This window comes from Centroberyx affinis, unplaced genomic scaffold (genome assembly GCF_046629955.1).
Source record: "Centroberyx affinis isolate AG114_WGS23_722 - 3 ecotype Tasmania unplaced genomic scaffold, CSIRO-AGI_Caff_v1 ptg003848l_1, whole genome shotgun sequence".
Taxonomy (NCBI): Eukaryota; Metazoa; Chordata; class Actinopteri; order Beryciformes; family Berycidae; genus Centroberyx; species Centroberyx affinis.
The window spans coordinates 60,136-84,077 of record NW_027281695.1 but is presented as its reverse complement, the minus strand read 5'-3'; the positions used below and the strand labels follow the sequence as shown (position 1 = coordinate 84,077).

The following is a 23,942-nucleotide window of genomic DNA, read 5'->3' as shown; positions in this document are numbered from 1 at the left end:
TCAAATAAGCCTCAGGATGAAATTCAATAGTCACTTTTCCACAGCAGGGTTGTGAGGGGCGACCAGGGCCCGCTTAAAATGGTTTTCAAGTGGAAACATGCAAATTTGCTGGACAAGGGACCAGGGATTTGCAAAACGAATAATAGGAATTGGTTTTGGGAAAGAAGAGTCACATAGTAAGTATATACTGTATAGTCAGGGTAACAGTGACACTCAACATCATGAAACCACTAGTAAGACAACAGAAAAGTCTTGGTGCTCAGGAGGAGCACATTTATAAGAGCTGGGCTCTGTGTGTGTTTGTTTGTTTGTTTGTTTGTTCATGTGTAAACGCTTTTTGCCATGTGCAGTACTCAGGGGAATTAAGGTATACACTGTTTAGGCGGAGACAGAGCCCCAAGAGCCCTGCATAAGGGAAATACAGTGTGCACTCGTACACCAGGCAGTACAGTAGAAGTCACAAGCATGCACAGAGTCCTGTAGACCTTCACATACCAGGAAGAAACTTTGTGATTTTCTAACTGTAGTGGCTAAGTCAACGCATGAATTAAATATTTGGTTCAGCAATTCTCTTAGTTCCAACAGTAGTTTTTAAAGTCAACATAGTTTCACTCACTCCAATCATGCATACCCGCCCGAGCACCTAAAAAGTACAAGCGCAGTTGTCAAATCATACTGAATACTGAAGTACTCTTTACTGTTGTAAGTAACTTTACCTGGACTTTGGAGTCGAACATATTTTTGGCTGAATGTCACGCTGCCTGAGGTCTGATTTTCCACAGCGTTTATAGGCCAGTCAAGTAACATCTTTAGTTATTGAGAAAAGACTTTACAGCAGATATGTTTTTTCAGCTGTATTCTACAACACACTGTAATTCTCATGTCAAATAGGCTGAATCTGGAATGCTTATGGCCCCACGACAGCATTGGACGCCTGCTTAAGCCTTGAAAGTCTGTCTTTATTCTGACACACACACACACACACTCACTCACACACACACACGCACACACAGAGTTGTTTTTCAGTGGCTGGGTCAGAGAATAGAAAGTGTTTATTGGAGTCTGACCATGCAGTCAGGTGTTGGCCAGCTTTTAAACTGTTCTGATTATTAACCCTCTGTGCCACCGCACTAAATCAAACAGGCAGAGTCAAACTGTGCCACTGTGTCATTCTGGAATTTAAATTGGAGAACAAAGTGCTCTCATTCACTCACATCACGCTTTCATTTGAGGAATGTTTTCTTGGAAACACAGCATGTATTGGAACATTAAATAATAAGATACGAGTGTCCGCTGTGATAGTATTTAGCCCACCAGAAGTCAAAGACAGTTGCCATTCAATCCAAATAGTGGTGTAGGATATCAACTCCAGCGCTGCCTCAGTCCTTCACGGAGGAAAGACCGTGGCGCTATTGAATTACTGAGGTGGTATTGTTTGTGAAGATGATTTGACCTGGCTGTAAATAGTTTGCCGGCTGCTCTGTTATGTTTTGCCCAGCTTCGGGATACAATTACTTTCATTTATAAATGCAGCTGGGTGTAATTCGAGCGTCGGTGCCAGCATTAAGTACATCGCTAATGCTGTCATCAGCTGCATATTGAGATGTAATTAACAGCAAGGACTAACAGTTTCTCTTTCTTTTCTGCATGTCTCATTTTGGACGATTAAAGCTGCGCTAGGCGAGATTTTTATGTAAAAATACACCTGCCTAAATCACAAAGTGGGGCTGCAACAGAGAAATATGTCCCGTCTCCAGGAATGAGATGCTGTAGATTCACAGTATTTATTCTGGTGTCACTGTCAGAAAATCTTTTCCACATAGGAAGTGACAAATCGAAACTTAAGAGTGAAATCCAAAAGTTTCTCCTAAACAACAGTGAGTGAGCGCTCCATCCAGAGGAAGCTGGCTGAACCTCTCCACCACCTCCACCCCACCAGACACCAAGAAAAAGACATTTAGGACCAGATTCACTAAAAGTTTGTGCAGGAAAGACCACACTAAACCACCAAAATGACCGAGTCAGACTGCCATGCTATTCAGTAACCGTGTGCAGTGAGTGGAAAGCTGCCTAATACAGCCGGTCACAACACAAAGCCTCTCTGCGCCGCCCCTCGGCTCATTTTGTTAAGCTAGGCTTTCCAAGCATGAGTAACTGCTGGCTATCAGATGTCAACACCCGTCTCTTTATACCCATAAAACTTTGCGTTTTGGATTTATTTTCTCTAAATGGTTCAGACAGCGTTCTCTCTCCTAACAAACTGAACCACAGTTTGCTTAGAAGTAGACTCACATCATTGTGTGGTTTACCACTGTAGTTCAAATGGGATTATTGTCACCTGGCCAAACAAACCAAACTAAAGCAGTAAACACTCCAGAGTTCCAATAAGTTGCTCTAAACATGCTTGTGGTGCTTATGTCGGTTTTTAAGCTTCATCCCAAAGCACTGACTCCAACAGTCACAGTTACCTGTAAGATTATCTGCTATCTGTAACCTGTAAGATGAGACCTTGAGGTGATGAATATGTAAATCAAGATATTTCCACTTTCACATTTATACATTAGGTAATAAATATGTAAACAGACATGACAAATATGTAAATCAATACCTCAGATCTATAAAGAGCATCTGCTCATTACCATACACATAAATGTATACAGTATATGTTACATAGGCTGACGTGCAAAAACACATGATCACATGAACACATGACAGGACAGTTTCCATCATGTTGCCTTCCAAATATATATCAGCTTTACACATGTGACCAGTAAGACGCAGCAAATTTACAGGAATAGGAAAAGACGGCACTCAGCATGAACATTCAATTGGTATCTGATGCAGACATGGCCTTAAGCTTATGTTACAAAGTAGAAAGCAGTTGTCATTTGATAAATTATTTCAGTGGTTTCTTATAGACAAAAATGCCTAAATCCTTTTCAGATTTTGTAAAGTAGATATTATTATTTATTAATAATAAGTTATTTATCTAATTAACCTCCCAAGGACATGTCGCCAACTCAATCTTTGTGTGCCGGAACTAAAATTGAATGGAAAGGTGAAAATGGAAATGTGAAAAGTCTATGGACCGATTTTAATACTGATGGGGAGGTTTTGACAAAATCTGTGTGCAAGTCAAGGCCCAAAATACTCAGTTTGCACACTGAATATTCCAAGTCTGAATAGGAATGGCTCAAACAGACTCAATCTGTTTAAGACACACAGAACTTTGAGCAGCCTGAATTGAGCCCTAAAGGAGAAATGCCTTAGAAATAATGTTGTAATGTAAAAAATGTTTGAATGTGGATTCCTCCCCTCGATTATTTGTGACCTGACTCCAAGTTCAGAAAGAAAGAATGCTGTCAAGGCCATATATTGATTCAGTTCAGTTCAAATCTGTCTTTAATTTTTTGCATCACATGTGTTACTAAGACACTTCAAGAAAATGTTTAACATAGAGATTTGGAAGACCAAGTTGTTAGTAGCTACTGATTTCAAAGTAGAGTGTCAGGTCAACATCTTCCTACACAGACTGACAAAGGTTTGTATGGCTCTTCTTCTGGTGTATGGTGCATGTTCTGCCATGGGTTTGGTCTACAAAAAAATCCTTTAGAGATTAAATTCAATGGGTAACATAATAATTCTGACTGACCGTCCTCATGCCATAAAGCATTTCTAATGGCAGCATACAGGCAGACTAGCCTATATGCTAAAAACAAGTTGCCTCCCACTGATGTGAAGAACATGTTAATGGTATGGATGGACAAGGCTTCACCAGATATGAGCCCATTTGAGTATTTCCAGACGGGTGGACTTGTTCACCACAGTTGCAGCATGTAAGTGTTTGCTCTAAGGGCCACAAACAGGGCTCTCTGACTTAGTTACTGTATGAGGGAAATAAAACCCACCAGATACTGATGTGGAAAATGAGCACAAGTAGTTTGTGAGTCATATAATCCAATGGGGACAACAGCCATACATGCAGTCCCTTGCTGACAGGGTTGTTGAAAAAGGTGTCCTCAAAATGGTTTCTTTCATGTCTCTTTATCTTTTAACTTTAACCAGAAATCTGGCCTCATTAAAAACAGTTCAATACATGACAAAGCTAGCATTATCTGGCTAGTTCTGGCTAATGCCTAGGCAGCACACATCCACTGGGAGTGTGCTGCACACCACAATAGGAATACATGAAGGAGATGTGACTGGAAAGATACTGAAGATTGATATTGGAGTGTTGGATTAACATAATAAAACTGGATGTTGATGACTAAGTTACAGAATGGAGTAATAATAAAATAATGCACTTTGTTTGTATCGCACTTTTCATTCACAAAGAATCTCAAAGTGCTACAGAGTTAAAAAAATAATAATATATATATATATATATATATATATATATATATACACAGTACAGAGCAACTCTTCAATTTTTTCATTCTTCTTGGTCTGGACCCTTGAAGGCCTTTCATTTGAACCCCAAGCACAGCTTTATCTCATCCAGACCATACTGGGACTGGCAGTGTCCGTCCTCAGAAGCTCAGGACTATTGTCCGAGTCCCTCTGGAGAAATGGCTGAAAATGTGAATGTCAAGCTGGCACTTTTCAATCAGTTTTATTTGAAAGAATTTTACTTCATCCTTTAACTTGTTTTTTTTCTACTAATGCTTGGTTTAGCTGTGGGTGGATTGTGGACCCCTGATTCTCAGGACTCGAGGCCATGGTGGAGACCTTTGCCGCTTTATTTAAAAAAAAACATTTTAAAGTGGTAATGCTTGAGTTACGGTTTTTTATTTTTTTATTTTGTCTCCATCTTTGTTGCTCAGCACTCATTGCTGTGGTGTTTCTGCACTGCACTTCCCACAGAGCACCTGTCAATCAAACAGTGTGTCCAGTACTGTGACGTCTTTTTCCTTGGATTTTCTGTTGATGCAGTTTAAGTTTCTGTAGGTGGCGCTCTTTTCTTTGTCTGTTCAGACATGGTGGCTATCACTGCTCATGCTAACTACCCAGTTCTTCTGCTATTTATTCCCAACAAACCTGAAACATAAAAAGCACATCACATCCTGTGTGCCAAAGGTTTTTTCCCAGGAAAGACCTACCAGAGCCTACCATCCATGAACTGGATATAGGTTGAATCAGTATTGTGGTATAGCAGTGCTGTTAGTGAATTTTTCAGCTTTGAAGTGCTCATATTTAAACTCATCTATACTGACCCTTTCACATAAAATGACAGGTGAAACACGTGCATTCCCATGTGAACTTCATGTGTTTTTTTTTCTTCTTGAATTTAAGTTGATTTTACAAACTATTATTCATGGTGGCCATTAATATGCATTGACATTGAAGCATTCATGACTAATTCCATGTGACATTAACTAATACTTTGGTGACCATCTTTACTGTCTTGTGTAGTTTAAACCCGAAAATGACTATGACACCTTTGTGTTGGATGCTCAAGTTGTCTGCAGTGTTGCAGTTGTCCTGTAGTCCAGCAGATGGCAGTATAATAACGGAAATGTTCAGCAGATGCAGCTTATTAGTTAATCAGAGCCTCTACTCCAAAACACAAGGAACATGTTTAGATGCTTTCCCTAAGTTAGCACTACTAGAGATACTAGAGAGAATAATTTTAAACAAATCTTGATATTAAATACTTGCTGTTTCTTGCCTCTGTTGCCATTTAATGCCATTTGTTTTACGATATATTTATGAATCCTCATTGTCTGACCAGGGGATACAGATTGGTAGTAAGGTTTCTTATGTGTAAAATGTGTTCTTCCCTATATGTAATCCAATCGAGATAATGTTTAAATGATCCCATGGGACTTGGGCTGGAATACTTTCTTGCTTCTTAGACTGCTTCAGACACTTTCCTCCTGTAAGCACTGCTGTGAGGTTATTTAATTTCTTCAGGGGTACAGTAATTGTGCACATTCAACATCACCAGTCCACTCCTCTCCTTGGGTTTCTGTCTTTGTCTCCGTCCTCGTTGCAGGGTCCTCCTCTTTTACGCTCTACTTGCTCCTTAATTAAGTGGCCCTCGCTCCCCTCCCTTTCTCCCTCCATCCCTTTCTGTTTTCCTCTTTCATATTTAATGGCGGATTGGCCTCTGGGGGAAATATTCTGGAATGAATTGGGGAAGATTCTCTTACATGCTCTTATGTAACTGAATCTTAAAAACACACACACACACACACACACACACTGAATGTATGAAATCCTCATTTCAGAATTGAGAAGATTAAAGCGGCCATATCCACTCTTTTCCTGCCACCTAAAATAGCAAATGCTTGAAGGTTTTTTTTTTATATATACTTAAAAACATCATTGTAGAGGATAAGAGTATGTAGAGTGTGATTTCATACAGTTATTTAAAAAACAACAACTGATGTAAATCCCTTTGAGACATGCTTGTGATAAAGGACTTGACTATGTCAGTTGTCATTTTGACTTTATTTGACAATATGAATGTAAGAGATGCTGATACTGACTGACAGTAGATAAAATGGGTTTTTCTACACATAGATCACTAAGTGAACTGGATGCTAGTGGCTCTGTTTTTGTTTGTTTGTTTGTTGTTGTTTTTAACTGGGGATAGACCAATATATGGGGTGAATATTGGCGTCCACCTCTGATATGATGGAGGTTCCTCTCTGATCACAACTGCAGAAAATGTCTGGAAAACCTGACATGACATTTTATTTTCTTTACACATTTATTTTTTTTATAATTTAATTGATCAATGATGTTCTTATAAATTAATTCTTCATTTATAGGCAGTAATGTATCACAGAGTTTCCCTACAATTGAATAGGTGTGGTGGGTCACTGCCTTAAAGAGCTGCTAACACTAAAAGAATTTCATCAGTCTGGGGTTCAGTGGAGAGTTTTAGTGTCCCATGATGGTCTAAATGCTGCTTCAGAGGCTTTTCCACCCCGACAAGAATACAAATCTGCCGGAAACACTGAATACTTTGAATCTTTTGGCATGAAAATCCAAAAATACTGGCATTGCCTTTTCAAACACAGTAAAGTTAATCACATAAACATTTTAGAGAATATTCAGGCTGTCCAAGAGCTCTGCGACCGCTCGTCCCGCAGGCTGCGAGGAGCATTTCGCTCCAGTGCCGCCGATGGGCCCTCGAGCTCCGCCTCACAAACACCATATAGGACTTAGAGAGGCGCGGGCCTGTACGCAAGTCTATTCTGATAACACTATGGAACTAATGGTGCCCGGGGCTAATCGGAGGAAGCACTCTGCGCTTGCATGTGTGTGTGTGTGCGTGTGTTTGTCCGGTATGAATTCCCATCGCCGGCGATCCTCGGGGTTGTGCTAAGCTAAATGGAGCTCTTCTTTCCAGTCCGCCCCGGCGTAGAGGACAGGCATGGCTGGCATTGTTTTCTCCCCGCTTTCCCCGGGCCCCTTTAGGGGGAAAGGCTATTTCTGGCCCTGAATCTGTGAGACCGCTGTACAGCCCCTCCCACATCTCCGCGCGTTTCTGCGTGTCCCTTGCGCAAGAGAGTTCTGACATGCACATGTTGAAATGGTGGGGGGGGGGGGGGAATCCACTGTGTGTGCCCAAACAGTGTGAATCTCTGTGGATGTTAGCCCGTGGCCCTGGCTTCTCAACATCGCATTTAACATTTCCCCCCGATGTCAGGCCTCCAGTCGCCTGCTCGCCTCTCACCGCATGACCTGATCTGCCCTAGCAAACATACGGCTGGATATTTGCAAAAGTTTTTCATAGTAGTTCTCTGTGATGAACGTTTTCTTTTCTTTTACATAATCTCATGTGGCTCTACAGCAACTTCTCATTTGGGAAGATAGTTCTGTTTGCCTGTCTGTTTGCCTCTGTCACCTTACCTACTCCCTGACACTGGTTGAGTCAAACTCTGGCCTCGTGACAGCAGCTCCTCTCAGACTGGTACAGTACAACTCCCTACAGTACACATGGCTTCATGGACTCTGAATAGGTGAAGATACTAAATGACGTCCATTCAGGCCAGTTAAACAAGAACAGACTGGACTGAGTGCAAGCCACTGGCATTTAAACAAGCATCATGACATTTATCAGTCTTATGTATTACACATTTGTTAGTGTGAGTGGTCAAGACTAAACAGGAAAATAGACACAGAAATAGACCAGGAGGCAAAATGGAATATTTACAGCATGGAATGTGTTTTATTACATCTAGGAGATGATGGCATCCCCTTGTAAGCACACGTCACTGCATGTCACTGGCAAAATATAGGCTATTTGAAATATAAAATATCAATAAATACATTTGTAAATATCAAATCCAGACCGAGTTTGATCTACTTCAAATCCAAAGTCACAGCTCTAATTTAAGTATCAAACAGAGCCTTGTAGGTGCAGCCACTACAAGCAGGGTGGATGAGTGCAAATGCCACAGTCACAGCAGGTTATCATTTCTGGCTCATCAGAAATTCTAACTGAGCCAATCAGTGCAGCTGTTGACTGAAACAAACATTCAACCATATGGTGATTTAGATTTATGCAGCGTACTGAATTTGCAGTTGTTTTTTTTTGTTTTTTTTCATCTAATAATATAAAAGAATAAAAAACTAGATAATGTTTTAAGGACAATTCCAGTGTGATTTGAGGTTTTGCTCTTTTTTTTTTTTTACGTTTTCCATCAATGTAATTTGAATTGTGACAGTTTTTACATGCACGCACCACAATTAAACATATTTTAAATCAGTTTTGCCGTGCCTCTCGGGCTCATTCACACACCATCTGGATGTCATGCTAACAAAGCAAGCAGCTAACACTTAACGTGGATCCCTCACACTTGGACCACTCAATACAACAAAGTTACCATCTACCTCAACTTTGCAATATGGTGAATACAATGGAGCCGCTGTACACCGTCGACACATCGCTGACATTGCAGCACCCATGTTGTACAGTGTAAGTGCTAAAATCTGTCAGCTCTGCAAAGGGAGTCGCCTTGACATGATGCCTGCACATCAAGGGCCACAGAGTTTTACCTTTCCATTACAGCCCATCACATAGTGGGTGTGTGGAAGCAAACAAGAGCCATGCATTCTAACCATACTGGGAAGAAAAGAACTGAAGGAAGCCGTTCCTGAGTGGACTTTGGCAGCAAAAGATCCCATCATTGTAACGGACAATGCATCTAATATACATATCACCGCTTGTGCAAATGGCACATGTACTCGGCAGAATCAGATGTGTTACAACATTCAACATAGACGTAACATCATAGCCAGCCAGCAGCTTAAACTGCAGCAAGACCTTCTCCGTCTGCCAGAACACAGGTTGATCACCGACGTTGTCACCGGGCGGAATAGCTCTCATCATTTGATTGAGAGAGTTTTCGAGCAACAAGCAGCCATCTGTGCTACGCTCCTGACAGCAGAGGTCAGAAAGAGTGAGGCTGACATCTCATGTGCTGTGGAAGTACTCATGGCACTTAAATCGATGAAGGACGCCACTTTGATAATGTCAGAGGAGTGTGTCTCTACTCTTTCTATCTGAGCCGCATGTCATGCGAAACTCATCAGTGACACAGAGGAATGTCTGGGTGACTCACAGACAGTGGAAGACATCAAGGCTGCCATAACCCAAGGTCTGGGAGAGAGATATGCAAATGAGAAGGAGACACTGTGCATGGCATCAGCTGTTGATCCTAGGTTTGAGGTTTGAGCTGTGGCATAAATCAGCAACAGAATGTAAGCCAATTAATTAAAAGGGGTTCAAGGCCATAGGGCTGAAACACTTTGCTTTTGTGTTGGTTTATTAGGAGGCCAGGCAGCCTATTGTTTTTGGACCCTTGCTGAGCTCAGCTAAACTACTTGCCATGTAGCATTTTATAGTAATGTTAGCTAACTGCCATGGACGGCGGTCCTATTTGGAAGTGATATCCAAATTAGTCTTGTTTCATTAGTTTTCCATGTTAATGTGGATTTGTTTACATACATAATTTCACTCATACAGACATAGATTATGTTGTTAGACCCTAATTGCTATGTTGAATAAATGTATTACCATCAAAGAAAGGTAATAAAGGCTACCATGTTTACATCTGGATTTCAGTGGAGCGTCCTGGAGAGGAAGCACCCGCCCCTTCATTTGACTGACAGCCTAAGTTGCAGGCATTCCAGGTAGCCATACCAGCTACTTCACCACACATCATTTACTAGAATTTCCAGCTCAATATAGGATTGTAACATGACTAGCTGGCAAGCTAACTTACTAGTCGAGTAAGAAGAATGCTATGTCCACATCGGTACAAAATCCTTTCTCTGACTTCACTTTTCTCCACCGAACAAAAGCTTCTCCAGTGTATATATGGTGTCTCTAGTCACATGACAACCCTAACCCTAACTTCATCTATTAGTTTACATGGACTGCTGCCTTACAGTGATGTATGGTGCTCTATACAGCTAAATCTTCTTTATAATTGTAAGACAACATAGACTCTTGACATTTTATAATAAATCATATTGTTAGCAGCAGTGCTTCTATTTATGTATGTATGTAATATGATGTAAGCGGTTTGCCAGTGTTACTGTATTCTCCATACAAGATATTATTGAGAGAAGATACATTTAAGAGATAAAGGCAGCTGATCAACTAGATATCACATTCAAGTAAAATGATAAATAGGTCTGAATGTCGACACCTCTCTATCCTCTCTTGTATTTCATGCATTGTGTGTGTGTGTGTGCGTGTGTGTGTGTGTGTGTGAGTGGTTGTTTGCGTGGGAGGTCAGTGTTGAACTAAACACAGCATGTGAACCAGAGGAGCTGAACTGTGTCAAAGTACTCGCCTTGTCCTGCCAAAACAACCCTCCATCTGTCAGCTTTTTGACTCAAGTGCTCTCTGTGTGTGTGTGTGTGTGTGTGTGTGTGTGTGTGTGTGTGTGTGTGTCTTTTGCACTGTGTATCAGTGCAATGTGTATGAGCATAGTTGGATTACTTTAACATAATCAGAGATTTGCATAATCGTTTTGTCTGTTGCGATGTGGCATGCCTTTGATTTATCCAATGGCATCGTCATACTGTATCAAAAAATAGAGACTAGGAGAGAAGCTTTGGCAGTGAAGTGTTACGAATATAAAGATAACAGCATACAGTAAAAAAAGCACCTTTAGTTAAAGCTGCACCAGGCAATTCTGCACGTTGGCGCCCCCTAACGGCAGCGAGAGGTAACTGTTTGAATTTTGAGGAGTTCATTGCTCATTCATTGTTCATTCAAGTCCTTCTAAGGTGGCGTCATTAAACTAAATGTCTTCTTACTGTGTGGGGAAGGGTGGAGGAGGTGAAGAGGTTCAGCCATTGTTGTTGAGAACAGCTTTCTCTGGACGGAGGGCTCACTCGATGCTGTTTGGGAGAGTTTTAGATTTCATTCTAAACTTTTGATTTGTCACTTGCTGGAAGTGGAAGATTTCCCGTACAAATCTGACACCAGAATTTCATTTGGGCATATATGGTGAATATACAGCGTCTCCATTGGGGGGAATGGGATGCTCTCCTCTGTTGCAGCCCCAATTTGTGAATTAGGCTTATAAGGGTTAGGGTTAGGTTTAGGTTTAGGGTTACGGTTAGTCTAACCCTAAAACTTGTATAATGCAGCTTTAATACTAAAATGTAGGCTAAGTTTAAATACTGAGGTGTTTTCCCAAGTGTACAATGGCAAAATATATAATGAGCAATGAGCATTTTTAAAAAGATATTTGAAAAACATCGAATGGGATTTCTAAATTCATGAACCAGGACCAGCTTGGTCTGGTCTCCTGAAATTCTGTGAAACAAGCACAAAGTCTTAAAATGGAAATATGTGTTCGAAAAGTGAGAGAATTACATGTCCCCAGCACAAAAGGGCTACGTGAAGGAGGCATGACTATAAATACAGTACTCTCACATTGAAGTAGGGCAGTGGAAAGTGAGGGTGTTATGGTTGGGGCGGTGAATGTGTACGCGTTTGCCTTCAATGCCTGCGACCAGGGTTCAATTCCCACCAAATTCACATTTTTAGCCAACGTTTTTCTTATTTAACCATGACCAAAGCCTTTCCCTAACCTTAACCAAGTTATTTTAGTTGCCTATGCTTAACCATAACCTTAACCCAAACCTTAACCAATGTAGTTTTACTTGCCTAAACTTAACCATTAGCCAAACCTTTAGGTGTCCAATTCATGCTGTTGTCACAGAATGCAATTTTTCTTATTGTCACCGTAACCAATTTGTGATGGAGGAACGTCATCTTCACATAATTCATGTCCGCAGCACGTAAATCTGCATTTCAGACTTCGTGCTCATTTCACAAATATTTATGAGATCACGTTGCAGCACCCAGCTGCTAACTGCGGTGCCTTTTACTAGTTTTGTCATTGAGATGCAAAGTTGCACGACCCTCACAGGCATTTCCCTCCTGAGCAGAAAATGGCTCTGTGGGAAGACCAGAGAGGGAATTCAGTTGACAACACTGTAAAGCACTCACCTCCATCACTCTTCACCTGGGACTATTTCCATACCGGTCAGGTTGCATAACACACATTGTGCCCATGCCTATTAAAGCCTAGCTAGTTGCCCTCCTGAATGTCAGACTTTCAACCACACGCTGTTCTTGTTCTGTTGCAGAGATCTGCTCCAAAAATCATTCTGCTGCAGAGCCACTAAGATCTCCAAAATCAAGAATACATACTCTGATTTATTCAGAGAGAGTTAAAATAAACCCTGCAGAATCTTATGAACAGTGCAACAAAGACTTTCTTTCTATTTGCCATTCGCTTCTCTTGTCTTTTATTCTCATTCTCACTGATACCATTTTCTCTTTCTTTCTCTCCCGCTCCCTCTTGTGATGGGCAGGCATGCTTAATCTAATTGAAGCATGAAGAGGGAGAGCATGAGGCAAGTGTGTGCTTTTACTGATCTACGTGGAGTAGACTCCTATGGCCCTGCAGCAGCTACAGTAGGAGTATTAGCCCAGATGAGAAATGGCACAGTTGAAGCGCTCTCTCTCTCTCTCTCTCTTTCTCTCTCTCTTGCTCTTTGCTCTCTCTCTCTCACATACACACTGCCCCTTTTCCGTGTTACTCCATCTCTACTTGAATTTTCTGTTCCCCCCGCAACACAAATGCTCTCTCTCTCTCTCTCTCTCTCTCTCTCTCTCTCTCTCTCTCTGTCACACACACACACTCATTCCTGCTCTCTCTGGTGCTCCCCCCTCCCTTCCTCTACTCTCTTATTATCCCATGTGCTAACAGGAGGTCAGCACTACTCAGCGCTATCAGAGACAAGAGACCCGGAGCCTCAGACTCTCTGGCTGGCAGACAAAGACTTTAGCAGAGGAAGCAGTACAGAAAGAAGAGGAAACAGAGAGGGAGGGAGGGAGGAAGCAAGGGAGAGACAGAGGCAGGAGGACAGTTGGTTCCCCTCTGGGTCTCTTGTCTTGCTACCAAGACATGCGTGATCATGTCACTAGTGTGTGGATGTGATTGGTCAAGCAGGGTGGAGCGGTGTTCATTCTGGAGAGCTGCAGATCCCAGACGCTCAGGCATCACTGCACTCAGTGGACAGCGGTGTATCTGAGCCCAAGCAGATCTCCTCTTTTTCTTCTTCTGCTCTCCTTGACCTCTTCGACTGTCATTGTATCTTCTTCTGTTGTGGGAATTGCTACCGCGCGGCTAGGAGGACCCAGGAGAGGCCACATTCTGTAGTTGCCGCCGTCTTGGCTGAAGTCTCTGGCCGTCCTTCACCGGTCACATCGTCTTCGCTTGTGCCCCAACTCTCTTGACTCTCTCTCGGAGACCCCGGATTGCTTTGGCTGCCATGCAGGTGTCGTTCGTCTGCACCGACCACCGGGCGGTGAGCCGCAGCACAGAGGACCGGCTGAACCGGCAGAACGCCAACAGTCCCAGCACCAAGAGTAAGTTCCGCGCCGTGGCCATGGTGGCCCGCAGCCTGGGCCAGCTGTCGGTGCAGAACCTGCCTTCGTCCAGCGACCAGAGCATACGCACTGGCATGAAGTACAGGTAGGCTTCGTGCTAGACTTAAAACACCTGAAGTACAGCGCTGTGCATTGAAGGAGGTACACATCTTTAATCATCACTGTAGATAACAATGTGTTCTCATTCAATTTATAAGTAAGGCAGATGTATATAATTAAGCAGGTTATAACTAAGGATTATAGGATGTTCTTGGTATTCCAATTTCCAATAAGAATCCTACTTGGTTTATGAAAATTCCTACTTGCCAGCACGCATTTGGCTTTACCTTGTTAAGTATGCAGTTTTATTTGTGTGGAGATCTTAATTAGCACTCTAATGGGCTGATCAAATTAATTATAGTTGAAAGAACCCTCTGTGCGCTGGTATGACTGGAAAGCTGATGCAGTGTTGAGTAGGTAGGACTCATGCTGGTGTCAGAATCTCTATCTTTGTCATGAAAGTCTGACTAAATGGTGCGATAGTCATACATGTTTCCTCAAAGTAGCCAAACGCCTTTAGAAAACTGTATGGCTACCAACAACAGGGCTTTTTTTTATTCAATTCATGAATTAAATAAAGCTGCTTGCATCTACAAAGCATACATTTTTGTTCATTGTTTATGAAAAATCAAATGTAGGCAAATCCGTTATACATCATCAAGCATTTAGGAGACGCAGATGTGTAGTTTTGTCGGAACTCCGGCGCTCTCATGACTTTATCCCTTTGTCTCTTTCATGTGACAGGGCACTGTGTGTTTTTTTTAGAATCACGGATTACAGCTTTATCTATAAGTGAAAGAAAGTCGACGCTTTCTGCCGTCTGTGCCATATTCTTCATGTTGCCGTGACATTAATATGCAAAGAGCCGTACATGTTATCAAATGGAATTACTGAATCCCATTCATTACTTTGAAGTGGAAATAGAGTGCTTAATGCGAGCATGCCGCATTACCTAAAGTTCAAAATATTTCAAGAGGCAAAGGCCGAGGGATTGGGAGCTACTTGAATTAATACCTTGAAGAAACTTTATCCCATTCCGTAACATAGGCCTCTTTAATGATAACCTTAATCCGACCCCCTGAACAAGAGTATGATGGAATTTTTGCCCCCCCCACCCCCCCGACCCTACTTCAAATATCGCTCGTCTTTCTCCGATTCCCATCCCTGTTGGACGCCTTCCTCGCTGCCCACCTCCATTGTGTCATTCCTCTAATGGTAAATCAAAGGCACTCTGTAACCGCTGTACAGCATTATGCAGAGCGTTCCCCTCCCCTGTAGGCCTAATATGAAACTTGACACCGGTGTCGGTTCACCCAGTAAGCCTCCCGCTGGGGGAGCCCGCAGCCTCCGCTCTCAGCCTTTCCCCCGTCACAGTGCAACAGACTGCAGCTTCAAACGTGCGGAAATCTCACGCTAATAGATCTTACAGTGCTACTCAGATATTAAAGGGAAAGGCAGATATTTCTCTCTGGGGTTACTTGCATGTGAGAATCTTGGATGTAAATGTAGGCTAAATGCATGGGCATGACGTGCTCAAAATATTAGAAATACCGCAACACTAAATGATTTGTGTCTTCCTGGTGATGCAGCTATGTTTCAGCATCTAAGTGTCATTCCCGAAATTACCTTTGAATAAGGCGGGGCACCACAGCTGAAAATGAAATGGTCAATTTTGTAATATTTAGCCTCTATAACTAGTTTTTGTAGTTTCAAAACTATGCACACAGTCATCAAAAGCAACTATAAATAGCAAATGTATATGTTTTTAATACCAGCTGTGTCAAGTGCACCAAGCAAGAAATTACCTAAAAACATAAAAATAAAAAAAAACGATATGACGACCAAATTTGACATGCTGCTTCTTAACAAAAAATTCTCGTTAATTTACACTTTGTCCTTTCTATTTTATGGTCTATTTTACATGCAAAAGTAGAATATGTGAGCTTTTCACCACATACACAGTATTCTGTAATTTCTTCATTGCATTTCATCAAAAAAAACTATTTATCAGAATTAAATAGGAAGATGCATTGACTTCATCTACTGAGAAAGTGTTTCAACTGCTATGCAAATTAAATATTAGTTGAATTGAACATGTTAATAAAATACAACTCATAATACAAAAGTGCTCATATTTGTGTCCATATTCAACACATAAAAATTCATTCTCATTGGATGAAAGGATTTTTTTTTTTTTTTTTTTTTTTACCTCTGGTGCCTCACATTAAGTATTCAAATATAAATTATTCAAAGATGTCATATTTGCCCCCGTAGGTCACGGAATGTGCTGATCTCTCTGTTTCACCACCACACAACACACACCAACAGCCTGCATCTAAGGTGACACACCATCTTAGGTTATAATGACAGTAATAATGATAATCACTCTATTATCTAAAAGTGCTCCGCCTCATTTAGATAAACGCTTGCTCCAGATGTAGACAAGCCTTCAGTTTACAGACAGGTAAATTATGTTAAATCACTTCACATTCTCCAAGTAAAAGATACGATAATGGGAGCTTTTGCCAAATTGTCATCCGAGCAGGTCTGTTAAGCAAAGGAACAAAGAAAAAGGAACAAAGACAAAGAATACACATCATGCATAGACTTTACTGTTTTTTTCTCTCTTAAGTTTTCTTTTCAAAAGCATTTCAAGTCATTCCATTGGGTCAGGGCCAAATGTGTTGATGATGTCTTTATTTTATGAGTGCCACTGAAACAAGTTAATTTGATTCAGTAAAGAAACTGGATCTCTCTACCTTGCATTTTCAACATCCACGCTTTAAACAGATCCCAATGCACATCAGTAAACATGGGCGTAATGTCAGGTGCTTGACATATAGTATTGAATGGTGTCTGTTGCAGTGTCGGTTAGCATGGTGAGCATGTTAGGTGTCTGTGGGGCTGTTCGGGGTCAGGCTGGAGGCGACACTGTTAATCTGTCCTCCTGTCACACTGGATCTCTCTCAAATGAGCCCAGAGAGCAGAGAGCCCAGTTGTTCAGATTAGCATTTACTAAAGACGCTGAGGGGCCAGAAGGGGGAACACAGGCGTGGATATGCACATAGACACAAACGCACACACACTCACACACAAAAAAACACACGCTCTCTCTCTCTCTCTCTGCTTGGCCCGTGAGCCAGGTATTTCTTTTCCCTTCTGCACAGATATATGGCCTTCTGTTGACCTGCTAATTTGAATATGACGCACATTTTGCACTTCATGCATACAAGCTGTAATTTTTTTAACCTCTGTGTCTCCTCAGGGAAAGTCAGCTGAGCCCCACGCTCTTTTCCAGCTCCACCCTGCTTCACATTAATACAGTTCAACACATTCACACTGGGAGCTGATTTCTCTGGTCAGTCATCACATATTCAAAAATAACTGTGGTTGAGGTGGGCGACACTGACATTAGTAAAAATTATTAATGAAAGGCCAATATTGACCCAATATATATCAGTCTAACCCTTCTTAAGTCTTACTCATTACTTATTAATGCATTAGTTTGTTATACTGCTAATTGCATTACACTAGTCATTACTGGGAAAAGTAATAATATTGCAGGAGAAAGAGAACTAGTGCAAGACAGTTGTGGAGAGGTTACAGTTAGTAGAAGTTCGACACGCTCCCTCTGCTTCTTTAACGACAGAAAAGAGGATTACATAAACCGCTCGTTTCAATTTGCTCCACTCTTCTCTTTTTGTCCGTGTTTTTTTCTCTCCCACTCTATCCTCCTGTCGTGACCTTCTCCTATTTTTATGTTTAAAACTCACGCAGAGATTGTGGCGATGTTGATCAAGTTGTCTACAGCCACACTGGCATGCGCATGGAAAATTCAGTTCTTATCTTAGGTTACTGATAGTATGCTGGTTTTGGGTTGATGCATGGAAACGTTAACCAGGTTAGAATAACACAGAGAAACATGGCTGAGATGCCTGGCAATACAACAGATTTCCAGCCAAATACTTTCACTTTTGGTTTTCATCATCTGTCAAACTCAGGCTCGCACTGCATTATGGGTACATTTTGATGTCAATAAAAAACATGTGGCGAGCGGTACTTACTATTCCTACTGAGGTCATCATTTGTTTCCCCCGTATTAGAAGTAAGCTGCTATTGCTCAGTCAGACAGGGAGGAGGAATATTCTGTTAACTGGTTTATTCATGGCAACAGGGAGAATCAATCACAGGGCATTAAATGTTCAGGCTTCAGGAAGGAAATTAACAATTTAAGTGTGTCTAGTATATTGTAAGTAAGCATCACACACAGCATAAGCACACACACACACACAAATGTCCCATTGGGAAACCAGTTTCTTACGACCATTGTTTATTATTTAGCATCTGATTAATTACATGTTGCCACGGAGCTCCTGAAGGCCCTTTAAATGTCGGGTCCTGTGTAACCTTTTCTAATGTCTCGCATTACTCCAAGCTGCTTGTTTCTTGGCTTTGCTCGTCCTGTACTCAGGCATGAAAAGCCCTGGATGGTCCATACAAGGAAGCAGTGAGGAAGTGGTTTGAATTTCCCACACTGCTATATTTTGATATTTCTATCCTTGTCTGAAATTCCAGGCTTTTAATGTTATTTGGAAATGGCATTCCATTGGCGTTGGTGGTCGTTTGTGTGTGTGTGTGTGTGTGTGTGTGTGTGTGTGTGTGTGTGTGTGTGTTTAGCCAGTATCCTCTCTCTGGTTGATCTACCGTCTTCCATCATTTCCTTGAACCTAACCTAAGCTGTCAGAAATGCTTATATGTGCCATTCCATTAATTTTCCTTAGAAGTTTTTCTGAGCCATCAATCTCCTATCAGTGATAGCTGGCTCCATCATGGAGCTCCACTGGAGAATTGGCTGTGTGCAAATAATGTCTAAATATATAACAACCAGGCTGGAAAAGGAGAGGTACCTGAAAAAAAAAGAGTGTAGTGGTGTGGCTGTAGGTCAATAAAAGTCAATAGTCTGATAAGGTAGATTTGTTTCCAAATTTAGATTATTGTGATGCAGTAAAGTGTCTTGTCTTTAGCCCTAGTCTCTACTCTGAAACAGCTTGAGAAGAGTGCAAATCAGATGTATCAGGGATGAAATGATCAGTTCCCACTCAAAAAACGGCACAGAAACCATGTCTATTGAATTCTGTTGAGACGACCAAGTCATACAGTTAGAAATACACCAGAAAGAGTGTTACATCACCTGAAAACCCCTCTATTACACTTCTCAATTCGTATGGGTGACACTGTGCAGTCCTAGGTATCAGAATCTGTACATGTATCTACCGCTGTAAAGTCAATATCAAGTGAATATATCTGGAAGGTGTATAGTTCTCTATATACTGTATGTATGACCTCCTGTAGACTCATTAATGTGAACACCAGCAATTTTTTTCACCCTGTATAGATGCTGTTGGTGTTGGAATTTTTAGTTCTGTATACCCTCTTTTGCTCTCATCCCATTTATATCCTATTCTTCTTTGTCGTATCCTATTAATATCTGCTGCTGCAACAGTCCAATTTCCCCACATCAGTAAAGTTTAATTTAATCTAATCCAAAAGCAGAATAACTTTGATTGGCCAAGTACAATACGTGTAGAGAAACTACATGATACAAGGACAAGTGGAGCACACATACAATGTAAAGTGACAGTACAAGGCATACTGGGGACAGGGGACTATAGGCATAACACTCTACACAATGCCTTCAGAAAGTTTTCAACCCCCTTGACTTTTTATGCATTTTGCACATCTCACCCACTGCAGCTCGATCCATTCTGGCCGGCACGCTTGTTGATTTGCTCCTACCGCTCCACGCTACGCTCCTCCGTGTTTACCCATGAGGCTCGGCGGCGGCGACGCCAAAAGCGTTGACTCATCTGCCGGCCAATAAGGACGTGTGCTGGGGAAACGTCTTCATTAACACAGCTGCCAGACCGCACAGGGGGATCTGAAGGGCTCTCCTCTCCTATTCACGGTCTCATTTCACAGTCACTTCAGTTAATAGGTTCTTGGTGAAGCTTAATACGATGGGAATAATTTTTTGGGGCTGGGCGTGAGTCGGGGTTCACTAAGCGGTGATGCGGCGCGCTATTCCTGCAGGATTTCTGCTGTTGATTTTGTATTTAATAGTGTAAGTGTAATAGTTATTTTAGTATTCAGAAATGATTCAATCCCCTGGACTTTTACCATATTTTCTGGTGCTGTAGCCAGAATTCAAAATGGACTTGGATTTGGACAAACTTAGATAGACTCATTTAGATTTTTTGCCAACAATATATACGAAGATGGAGCTCTCCCGAAAATTTCGATTTTCCCACTGGTGAATATGACATTGGCAGGTCATTCATGTTTGTGTGTGGGTGTGTGTCCGTGTCCCAAATGACATGTCTGGTCGCCCTTTGCCCTCGACCCGGTGGAGGGCAGTGGAGCGGGGGTGGGGGGTGGGGGAGAGAGGTCAGGCTTAGCAAACCCTGACCTCTCAACCAGGGATTCTGGCTTCTGGACAGCAACACTATTCATGGATGGATGGAAATCTTTTTTCGTCCTCGTGTAATGACATTTTTAAATCGTTGTTTACATTCCAGCAAACCAGTGCCATCGCCAGAAATATTAGTGGCTCAGAAATAAACATCATTCTGCACAGTCATACTTAACTGTCATGAAACTATTTGTTACATCTTGTCATAGTTGTATCGAATCTTGAAGCCCATATCATGTATCAAATCGTATCATGGGATAAACATATTGTCCCATCCCTAGTAAATTACTAAAAACAGTTGATTAAAATAATATCCTGTGTAGTTAGTGTTTGTAGCTAGTGTTTCAGTCTGAAGCCCTACACATACAGCTAAAGCCCTGGCATGGGAAAATGCTTGCATCACTAATGAAAGCCTCAACTTCACATTTGGTTGAACTATGAGTGAAAATCAACCTTTTTTCTTGAAAAAAAAAATGCATCATACCTCTATTACAATTGCATCTTGAGTGCTGTGCCTTTTTGTAGTTTACTCTGCCATTGCTGGTATAAAATTAGGTTAAACACTGTAAAATCGTAGCTAAAATGCACTCGAGACGCATAGATGTTGGCAAATCAACAGTTCACATCAGCCTCCTATTGGTAATTACAAGTAAAATGTGGGATTTTTTTGTGGGCTCCGATATCCCCCACTTAGAGTCACGAATCGTGGATGTTTGTCAACACAGACACACACACTGCAGCAAATCCACCAATTTCAGCAGTCCAAGATAATTATATTCACACTAACTCAACTTATGAAAAGCAAGTGATGTCTGATGCAGTTTGTTTATGGGTGATTTTAAATTTAGATAGCAAAAAATGACTGACCAAATTGTAAATTGTAAATTGTAAATATTCCCACTTCCACAGTCAAGAGCTTAAGACCATGAGTCAAAGTTTATATTTTATGCTGCTGCCTCAACCACACTGTAACAGAGATTCAACATTAAAACATGAGGCAACAGAGCAGATTGTCAAGTTTGGTTATGCTTCTCCATTGTCCTCCATGTTAAACCATGTTGAAAATATGATGACAGCAAAAAAACGCTGCTTTTGCTCACTGTTGCAGAGCTTACACTCTGCACTGTGAGTCTGTGCACTTCATCACATTTGTTGTCCTTGGGGTTCTGTGTCAGCAGATGGTCTTCATCTCTTCATCTCCTCTTCATCTCTTCGCCCGCCTACCCCCACGTTTGTGTGTAATGTGAGTTTTTCAATTAGATTACTAGAGACTGTATTGATCCTCATGGGGGAATTGGGTCATGGGTAAATTTTTGCATTGCACTCCTTAAGTGGACAGTATTGATGAGTTTTAAGAAGATTTTCTGAGATTGGTTTGGATAAAAAGACATGTTTCTGTTTTAATTTAGCTGGTGTGTGTGTGTGTGTGTGTGTGTGTGTGTGTGTGTGTGTGCGCGTGCGTGTGTGTGTGTGCGTGTGTGTCCCTTGACAGTCGCTCTCCAAGGTTCTCAATGTCTGGAATATTTCTCCACAGCAGCCAAAGTGAATTTAAATGTTGACTATATCAATCATCCAGGAACATCCAGTAACTGGATTATTAAAATATGCATGAAAAATGGGGAAATTTATTCAATCCATCCATCCATCCATCCATTTTCTAGCCACTTATATGGGTCAGGGTCGCAGTGACAGAATCACTGTATGTGAGGCTATTTGATCTGCATAGATGAATTCAAACACATAATTTGAGTGGCTAATACATAGGCTAATAAGTATAGAAAATACTATAGCTTACATATCTGATGCTGTGTTGCAGTGGGCAATTGATTATTACAGTTATTAATGATATCCAGAAGCTCATGCACTAGCTTTTAAGAGTATGAAACCTTCGAAATTCAGAACTTTTTCAACATGAAATCAAAACGTTTGTAGCTTCCAGAGATGTGACCAAGTCAACTTTGCTCAACTCTTGAGGCTCAAGTCTCAAGTCAAGTCTGAAGTCTAAATGTAGATTACCAAGTCAAGTCAGAACAAATCAAGAGTCCAGTATCAATTTAATATCTTAAAGAAAACTAAATATCTAGGACTTTTCAATGCAATATGGTTTTAATAGGATAAAAACTTGGTAAGAGCATCATGAGTTTCATTTCTATAATCAGTTTCAACTTCAATAAATTTAATCATTCCATACAAATGCAGAAAACAGAATTTAAATTCAGTTGTCTGCTGGAGCAAATCTCATCACTTTCAATCTAAGTCATTTACACAAACACAAGATCTCAAGTCAACACTTTAGAAACCTTTTCAAGTCATCAAAGTACAAGTCAGAGTCAAGTCCCAAGTCAGCAGAACCCAAGTCCAGTCAAGTCTCAAGTCTTCTCTTCATGTATCAAGTCAAGTCTCGACTCGAGTCTGAGCTTCATATGTGAAAATGTTCGTCAGATATAGATGTGTAGCTATAGGTCTACTTTGGCACATCCAGATTTAATGAGCAGCCAAACAAGCTATAAAGTTTTGTTGAATTTATGAATTAGCCTACTTTTTGGTGTTAAGGTGTGAAGCTCCACAACAAAGGCAGCTTCCTCCTTTTGCCGTTCAGCCACTTCAGGCTGCTGTTGCCGTGTGGGCGATGACTCCTCTTCCTCGCTTTCACAGTCGGACTCGGCTTTGCGGTTCTATAAAATCAATAAGTCAATATCTCACGTTAAGAAAGGTTTCTAACTGTACACAGTCTACACACCAATACTTCCAACGTCTATGCCTCCAAGTTTCATCAAAATCAGACCAGTGGTGTCTGAGATACCATGTTTGACTATAGGTTGATCAGTGCTTTTTTTTTTTCTTTTTTATAAACACTAGAACACAAGTTTTCATATACATATGCATACAAAATGTGCAAAGTATGCGTCATATTTACATTAACTGGCCTACAGAACTTGAACCACAACCCTGACCCGGATAAGTGGTAAGTAATAGGATCGATGGAAGGATGGAGTTCTACAGATTATCAAAATATTATTACTTTTCTGTGATAAAGGGTTTGTCTACCTCTTCCCCATCCCACAGATGAGCCAGACTCCACTCTACTAATGAACCATTAAGCCTAAATGGCCAATGTGCCTTTTAGAGCTTGTTGGAGGTGACTTTGGGTTTATTTTTGAACGCCCTTAGACTACACTGTAGTTCGAAGGACCTTGTACTTTTTGGAAAGTTTGAAGGACTTCGTTACCCAGAAATCCTGTGAGTTGAGGTCAGTCAACTAAATGTCTTCTTCTGAGTGTGTGGTGGAGGTGGAGGTGGAGGTGGTGGAGAGCTCCAGCCAACGTTGGTGAGTCCAGTTCTCTCTGGACGGAGGGCTCGCTCAGGCACTTCTGGATTTCACTCTTAATTTTGGATTCCTCACTTTCTGTGTGGAGAAAATTTCACAACAGTGACCATACTGACACCAGAATTCAATTTGGAAAAATAGGGTGAATCCACAGCGTCTCAATTAGT

The 23,942-nt window shown here is 41.3% G+C and overlaps 1 protein-coding gene across 7 annotated transcripts in view; it reads left to right on the top strand.

Annotated features, from left to right (window-relative positions):
* LOC139662574 (voltage-gated potassium channel subunit beta-2) overlaps nt 1-23,942 on the top strand; it is a 50,818-nt gene that overhangs the window by 6,511 nt on the left and 20,365 nt on the right. For 3 of the 7 annotated variants that reach the window (XM_071541267.1, XM_071541265.1, XM_071541264.1), the window contains exon 1: nt 13,822-14,024. The exons of the other annotated variants lie outside the window; for them this stretch is intronic. In XM_071541267.1, coding sequence (XP_071397368.1) covers nt 13,822-14,024 — 203 coding nt within the window. Of the gene's footprint in view, nt 1-13,821; nt 14,025-23,942 lie in introns of those variants that run through there. 7 annotated transcript variants of the gene reach the window in all.